General features: G+C 34.4%; 1 protein-coding gene and 1 long non-coding RNA gene across 10 annotated transcripts; both read right to left on the minus strand.

The window, feature by feature from the left end:
• Positions 1-788: 788 nt before the first annotated feature.
• Positions 789-1,527, minus strand: LOC110928369. The gene is made up of 3 exons (XR_002586323.2): positions 1,402-1,527; positions 1,217-1,294; positions 789-938 (listed from the first exon to the last, which is right to left on the minus strand). It is a non-coding gene; the product is annotated as an uncharacterized LOC110928369 (long non-coding RNA).
• Positions 1,528-2,365: 838 nt separating this feature from the next.
• Positions 2,366-7,211, minus strand: LOC110930987 (protein TPR3-like). 9 transcript variants are annotated; one of them, XR_004888973.1, is made up of 14 exons: positions 6,895-7,161; positions 6,568-6,733; positions 6,289-6,468; positions 6,092-6,205; positions 5,861-6,022; positions 5,625-5,773; positions 5,430-5,550; positions 5,094-5,229; positions 4,894-5,008; positions 3,718-4,781; positions 3,453-3,606; positions 3,141-3,364; positions 2,954-3,053; positions 2,366-2,853 (listed from the first exon to the last, which is right to left on the minus strand). XR_004888973.1 is itself a non-coding variant. In XM_035987795.1 (7 exons), exons 3-7 carry the CDS (start codon positions 6,339-6,341, stop codon positions 5,495-5,497), a joined length of 534 nt encoding a protein of 177 aa, XP_035843688.1. In that variant the 5' UTR covers positions 6,342-6,468; positions 6,568-6,733; positions 6,895-7,211; the 3' UTR covers positions 5,237-5,494. The 9 variants fall into 9 exon arrangements, 1 of the variants encoding a protein (XP_035843688.1); XR_002588144.2 differs by having other exon boundaries at positions 2,366-3,364; positions 6,568-6,595; positions 6,693-6,733; XR_002588142.2 differs by having other exon boundaries at positions 2,366-3,364; positions 6,568-6,595; positions 6,673-6,733.
• Positions 7,212-8,247: the final 1,036 nt, after the last annotated feature.

Raw genomic sequence — 8,247 nt, forward strand, 5'->3', positions numbered from 1 at the left:
AAACTGATAAAACTTGTATTGATTAAATTGGGATTCACTCACCAGTATTTCCCACTTACAAAATGTTTTTAAACGCGTTTCAGGTAACAAAATGTGAAAGCCAATTAGAAGCCAGCTGGATAGCACTGAAAACTTGGAAAAGTGACTATAAAAGTTACCTAAATAAAGAAGATGTTTTATTTCAATAAAAGAGTGTTTATCCCTATAATCCTGTTTGTAACGAGAACTTGGGTTTTATCCCAATATATTTATTATTATAAAATATGGTGTTTTACTCTGATAAAATATTTCCTAACTACGGTGCTGATGAAATTTCCGCTGCCAAATAATGATAAACACCGATACCACCATCTCTGAGTAGGTCGCGGCCGCCCGCCTCCCGAGGCAGGGGTCGGGGTTGCGACAGCGAGGGCCTTAATACTAGTTATTTGTCATAAAAATAAGAGTAAACTGCCATTTTGGTCCATGAGGTTTAGTCATTTTTGCCATTTTAGTCCAAATTTGAAACCTTTTGCATCTAGGTCCCTGTGGTTTATTTTTGTTGCCATTTTGGTCCAAAAACAAAGTCAGCTCAGATTTCTAAAAAAAACCCTTTTTTTTTTGTCTTTTTCTGAAGGGCATTTTGGTCATTTTGCACATCTGCCTAACTACCCACCCCACCCCCACCCCATCTCCTTTTCTTCTTTCCCCCTTCTGCCGACACCCTCACTCCCTCTCTCTATAAACACACAGATAACTTTTTCCCTCATTTTTGCAATCATCTTCTTTATCCAACTGGGTATCTTCAGACATCTTAATCATAATCAAAATCCAAAAATCCACAAACAGAAAAACTCTCAAATCCCACAAACTCTTTCAAATTTTATATCTATTCAAAAGCATCATCGTCATCATCTGGAAGAGGCTGGCTGGAAGCTGCAGCAAGCTCAGCTTCATGCCTGCAAATATTTCAAAGACATCAGTTTTTTTTTTTTTTTTTTTTTTTTTTTGCACGGATTTAGTTGGGTTGGAAGGTATAATCGTTCCCTTAAATTGTTGTTCGGTTTAAAAACTGTTTCTTAAGATTGGTTTTACAAAACCCACAAATTTGGGTGGGTTTCCTTAAAAAACCTCAAACAGCATCTATCATTTTAAACCACATTCCCATATCCACCAAACCCTCACAAAAAGCACACGCTTGAAAATTGTTGAAATTAAGAGCAACAAATGGGCTTACTGTTGTTGAGCAACAATGTCAATTTGCACTTCCGGAGGAGCTAGAGCATGAGACTCAACAAAATGCAAGTTAGGGTCCCTAAACAAACACAATTAGCATCAAAACATGTCATTAAGACTAGTCCTTTTCCAACATTTAAGACAACTAATGAAAGTTCACCAGTACACTTAGCAGAGTTTACTTACCCAGCGGCGGTGGTGGGAGGTGGGAGATGGTGGTGGTGATAGATGAAGTTTGAGATAGAGAGAAATAGTTGTGTTTATAGAGAGAGAAATAGTTCACCGGCAGAAGGGGAAAGAAGAAAAGGGGTGGGAGTGGGGTAAGTAGTTGGGCAGGTGGGTAAAATGACCAAAATGCCCTCCAGAAAAGGATTAAAAAAAACCAGGGTTTTTTTTTTTGAAATCTGAGCTGACTTTGCTTTTTTACTAAAATGGCAACAAAAATGAAATCACAGAGACCCAGATACAAAAGGTTTTAAATTTAGACTAAAGTGGCAAAAGTGATCAAACCTCAGGGGTCAAAATGGCAGTTTACTCTGAAAATAAATGTCCCCTTAATTCAAATAAAACAAAACAATATTAATTTAAAATACTGGAATTTTGTTTTTATGTTTGTGCGTTTTAAACTATGGTTTAATGTCGTTTTCTGACAATCTCATACAATTTTCATGCATTAAGTATATAGAAATGGTCACTATTTGAAATTTAGAATCGGGTTAGTGTATATGAACCAAATTGTTTGTTTTCAAATCCTATTAAAATTTGTGAAAGTTCCAAAAAAAAAAAATCAAATTTGTGATTTTTAAACGATTAGAACCACATGTCAAGAATCATATTATATATTTATATTATATAAAATGTATTACTCAATTTATTTGAATTAATATGAATTCAAATATGTTTTCTGAATCCTAATTTGTATTTAAATTTTTTTTTTCTGTTTAGAACGATAAACTAACCTACTTTTCAATATTTATATACATGCAATTTTCATCTATGCCATAAAATGAAAAGAAAACACCTTTTACCCTGACACTATCTCCTACGGGACCATTCATATATTAGTCAACTAGGTTATTACCCGTGTGTCACACGGATTGAACGGTAAAAAAAGAAAACGCATAAAACTTTATATTCAAAACAGTTTAAATAAAATAAAGGCAAAAGTTTCCTTAATAAATGATAAATGAAGAAAAAAGACTACAAATTTCCAAAAATTTCTTCGTATACAACATTTGTGGTCTTATTTGTAGCATGGCCATCTTTATCTATTAGCGGCATCTTTAAACCGGCTCTACTTTTAACCCTTGATAGTGCCACATAAAGTTGACCATGTGAGAAAACAGGATCTTTGAGATACAATCCAACCTTGGATAATGATTGTCCCTGACTTTTGTTAATAGTCATTGCAAAAGAAACAGCAACCGGAAACTGTCTTCTTTTGAACTTGATAGGGATTTTCTTTTTAGATGGTGACAAACTAAGACGGCGGATGAAAGTTCTTGTACCAATATTAGCACCAGATATAATCTCAGCTTCAATCACCTTATCACCAAGATAAAGTACTCGTAGTCGTGTACCATTACACAAACCATTCTTCATGTCAATATTTCGAAGTAGCATTATTGGAACACCCACCTTCAAATGAATTAGTAACATTTATATGTAAAATAAATGAATTAGTAACAATTATATGTAAAATAATATTCAAATAGACATATTAAAAGATATGACAAACTCTTTATCTTCAAGTTGCATCGTTCTTTTAACCGATTCTTTCCCATTTTTACCGGTGAAAGATTCTGTGTCGTAACAAACACAAACATCTCCAATAACATCTTCAAAAAGAAGTATTTGTTATAAATCAAAATATTTAAGAAAAGGTATGTAAATTTTTATTTGAATTTGAACAAGTGTATACTAACCTATCGGTTGAGTATTCTGAGATGTTTTGTCCAAAATTGAAGAAAATGGAGTGAATGAAAACCCATTATCATAACCCAAAAAATCATTGCATTTTATGACTTTAGAATCATAATAAAGACATATCTTGTGAGGACAATCGACATATTTAAACAAAGAGAGATTGTCCCCAAGAGTAGGTTTTTTTATTATCACAGTAGACCCTTGTCATTTGACGTCGAGTACCCTGAAAATAGAATGAAGATAAGTTATGAGTCTTTAAGTAAAAACATATGACAGATATAAAAATGTTGCATCATGAGGTTAAGGAGTACCTCTTCATCAACCACCAACATCTCAAGAGCATAAATTTCGTTCTCATTTTTGAAACTCATTCGATTCCATTCTCTTAGGACACGGATTTTGATGGTAAAATCTAACCTTGAAGGATGTAAATCCTTCAAGAAAGTAATCTCGGATGGAGGTATGCTGTTAAGGCAAAAAAACAAACAAACATATACATTAGTAAATGATACATGTTGGATAATAAATATGCTTATAATGTAATTAGAGGGTCCAAAATAGTAATTAACCACATACATTGAAGGCAATGGTGCAGCCGATGAGCAATCCTTGTTTTGACATTGCAGAAGCAGATGAGGTATCCGGTTTAGACATTTGTTAAAAAAGAGAGAATGAAGAATAGAGTTAAGTGTGATTGTCCAAATGGTTTCATGGATTATCTAGAGTGGAGGATATAAGACAACTACTCTATCTTTGAGCAGCCTATTTTTGAGCATATGAGTTTGAATTCCTGTGTTGAAAAGTACTATACTTTTTGGTGCAAAGGGTTTTCAGTTTTTAAGAAGCCTTTTTTTGAGCATATGAGTATGGATTCGTGTGTTTGGAGAGTACACTAACCTTTTTGGTGCAAGGGTTTTCATAAGACATTAATGTTTGTTGTCCCTTATAATTGACATTTGCTTGTTGTTAGTGTTGAACACTTCCTGGTGTGTCACTGTTCATTTCAGCTTTTTGACCTTTGTCTTTTGTTGTCATATGTGTTGACAATATTCCCCAATAACAAAAATAGGTTGTTGCATTAGGGTAAGTATGTTGAGGACTACTAAATCAAACCCCTGGAAATATAACAAAAATTCTTTTTTTTTTTTGAACAAAAAGATTTCAGAGTTTTTAATATTAAAAGAGGCAAATTAGATCCATCTACTAATATGGACTTTTTCAAGTTATGTTTTGACCCGTTAGTAAAAGGAAACGGGCCGTAAGTTGCCAAACCGTACTTTAAATGATTCAAACCCTTATGTCACGTTATTCAAAAGCATTGAAATATATTTAAGTGATCTAAATTTGTAAAGTGATTAAAATTATAAATCTTTGGATAAAAATTGTTTCAAGTCAATACGATATGTGTAATACCTAATTTGACCCATTAACTCACCTATTTTGCCATTTCACTCTAAAATTTATTCAGATATGTGTCTTGCCACGCGATTTGTGAAGTCGCCAAATGATTCTCTAGATTTCCTCTTCAATCTCCAGATGTAGAATAAAGGTTCGAAAACCTTTTCAAGGTCCTGGATTTTAACCTTGTTCATCAAGGTTCTGGCTAATGAAGTTTGTGTTGGCATTCCCCCAAGCCAGATCTAGAAAACATAATTTTTAATTTTTTTAAAGATATAGCATTTTATCAACAGAAATAATGACAACTTGTAGAAACTAATAAAAAAATACCAACAAATCGAAGGAACCAGGTACCTGATAGTTATTAGGACCATTACCAACTAATCCAAGTTCGTCCATGTAGGGTCGAGCACAGCCATTAGGGCAACCAGTGACTAACTACTATCGATTCATTATATGGGAGACCAACCTGAGATCACAATACCAATGCCTGTTAATGAAGATTGTATATGGATCACTCAAGATGGTAAAAATTCATTCCTCGAAGATAATACCTTCTCAAATACACTTCGAACACGGCTTAAGAAGATCCGTAGTTCCTCGCTCGGCTTCGATTATGGCGAGAGGGCAAAGAGGAAGAGCAGGGTATGCCATTACAATGATGTTAAGGGGGTCCACATAAGTAGGAGGCTAAAAAAATAAACAAAATTCAAGCTTTTGTATTATTGTCAGTTGCATAAGGAAAAGCATTAACAAAGAATTTAAATAAGGTTAAGCAACAAGAATAAACATCAAAACTGCGTGGATCAAATGATCAAAACGAGTCAATGGGTCATCGAAAAGTGTTAACGGGTCAATGAGAAAATGGTGTATAGAATCATGTAGATTACCTGAAATAGGACTATCGAAACCAATTACACTATCGGAAACCGTTGGATGAGATACGGTTGGCGGATTAGACATCCAACCCACAAGTGGAGTTGGTACCGGAGCCAGTGCGGATTGAAACGGCTGAATATATAGAATCAATAGCAAATTACAATAACAAAATTAAAAAAAAGTTAGAGCAAATAAAGATTACAGACCCCATGTGCACCCAAAGGAGGAAAGTCGCCAGCTCTCCAAGAAGCGGATTATTCGCATGTGATGGAGCACGCGCACCATTCGGTTGACCACGTGAATGGTCAACAAATAACGTCTTGATATCGGGATTTGGCCTCGGGTTTTTACAAAGCTGGTGTTGCCAGTTCAATATACAATTACACAAACAGCTAACATTAACTACCATTGTAAGATGTATAAAATAGAGTTTAAGGTTTACCTTTGGTTTATGAGAGTCCTTAATATTGAATTCTTAAGGTTTGGAAACTGCAATTTGTCACGAAACAAAGGATTCTTCGCTTCGATTAACTTCTTAAGTTCAACCAACATTATAGCTCGAGCCGATTTTGTATCTCCATATTTGGATAATTGTTCATTCTCCCTAAAATGTAAATGAAATTATATAAAGTTATAAAGAGGATGTTACAAAATGCTAACATTTGTAGTGTACCTAAAATTCTCTGAAGTTAATAACTGAGTTATCTCCTTAAAAAGATCTTCATTAAATGAAGCAAACACTTTAAGATCTTTTACAAGAATTTCTAGAGTTTTGGACCTGTCATGCCTATCAAAGACAACACAATTAGTCAATAATTATTCAAGGATTCAAATTAGTTACTTCGTTAATAATACGCGAAAAGGGCTTACTTATCCAATGCTTCAAGATACTTTTGCTTTCTAATCTCGAAAAATATCTTCATCGAATAGCGATTATCGTCCACTTTAGTGAAACCCGGAAGCTATTTCTCAACCTCATCCCAGTTTCCATTGTGCACTTCCTCTTCGAAATACTTCATGTTAAAGAAAAACCCTTATTCTTGTTCAAGCCTAAAATAACCCCATGAAAGTGATATTTTTAGAACAAAATTCATGTAAATAATCATAGAAAATGTTTATTAAAAATTTAAAAAAAATTAAAACACTTACTTGTGAACAGCTTTAACCCACTAAGAATCTACGATGCAAAAATAAAGAAAAGGGTTTCACAAATGGGAATAAAAAGCCATTATTCCTAGTAATGAAGTACTCAACTGCTAGAAGAAAAATCAAACCATAATCATTATCAAGGCACTCTATTCTCTTAGGGTAGCAACTGAAAAAAAAAAAACAGAATCAAAATCAAACAAACAAACAGCCATACGAACATGTATTGAAGTGAACTGAAATTGTTGTTGAAAAACCCTAACTTCTTTTAACCACAACCATACAAAGAGGAAAAAATCGAAAACCTAGAAATTGTTAATGAAAACATACTGTATTACAGATCAAATCGTTGGCATCTTCCGCCGATGGTGAGGGTTAGGGTTAGAGAACGCTGAATGACAGATGCGAGAAGAATGAGAATTTTGGGGTTGTTTAAACAAAAACGGGTAAGTGAATAAGATGACATCCATCCTAACTGTTGTTTGTTACTAATTGACAGTGAAACGAAATTAGTCAATTGAAATCAAAGTCAATGAAAAAGAGATGGGGTTTGTGAGAGGATGGTTGGTAGAGAAAGACAGTGTATGATGCAAGGGCAGAATAAAAAATTTCAAATATAAAAATCAAGCAGAATTGGGCAGCGGATCCGGGTCAGATGCCAAGGATCTGGGCATTAATTTTTTTGCCCGATAAAGAGAAAGGTGAAGGAGGTTGTATAATTGACACATAGGATTTTGTTGATGTGGCTAGGCTAAGTCTTTGCCAAGTGTTCACATGGGTTAGTTATTTATTAGAGGAGATAGATTTAAATGTAAAATCAAAATTTGAATAAGTTGAAACTCGATTCAGTAAACAATAGGGCAGAACTGCAGAAGAGTTAAGGAGGGGACAAAATGTGTGGTTGTTATCGTCCCCTTTCAATTTTTATTGCTAGTAGTGACATTAAAATATTACATAAATGTCCATTAATTAATTCAGTCTATAAGAAAATATTTATAATCAGTTTATAATATTCGTATCCTTTTCACATTAAAGCCCTTGCTTCAACTGTATATTAGAGGATAGAGTTAATTGCCCGGATGGTTTCTATGGTTTTACGTTTTTTTATGTTTAGTCCTTAGCTTTTGAAAATAGCAGGTATGATCTCTATGGTTTGTTATTTTGTTACTCGGATAGTCTCCTGAGTAGATGTCAGTTAGTTTGGAAATAGCAGGTATGCTACCTATGGTTTGTCATTTTGTTACTCCGATAGTCCCCTAAATAAATGTCAGGGTGGGGGACTATCCGAGTAACAAAATGACAAACCATAGGGAGCATTCCTGCTATTTTCAAAAGGTGAGGACTAAACATGAAAAAACGTGAAACCACAGAGACCATCCGGGCAATTAACTCTAGGGCATATAATAAAAACAGTTTTCCCTTGCTTCAAGTGTGTTTTAGAGCATAGTAGTGTGAACCCGTATGTTACGGTGGGGTCAACAACTTACACCGGTAAAGCTTTAGCCAGTGTTGTAAATATTGCTTGTATGTGTAAAGTTTTATAAGATACAATTCGAAATGCATATACATATTCATGACTCCATTATTTAGGCTATAGGGTGTGAGGGGCATGGTTCGGTCATTAATCGCCACGTAGGACCATTAATGGATTGCTACATCACCCCCTTGTCTCATCCACCATAA

This window comes from Helianthus annuus, chromosome 3 (genome assembly GCF_002127325.2).
Source record: "Helianthus annuus cultivar XRQ/B chromosome 3, HanXRQr2.0-SUNRISE, whole genome shotgun sequence".
Classification (NCBI taxonomy): Eukaryota; Viridiplantae; Streptophyta; class Magnoliopsida; order Asterales; family Asteraceae; genus Helianthus; species Helianthus annuus.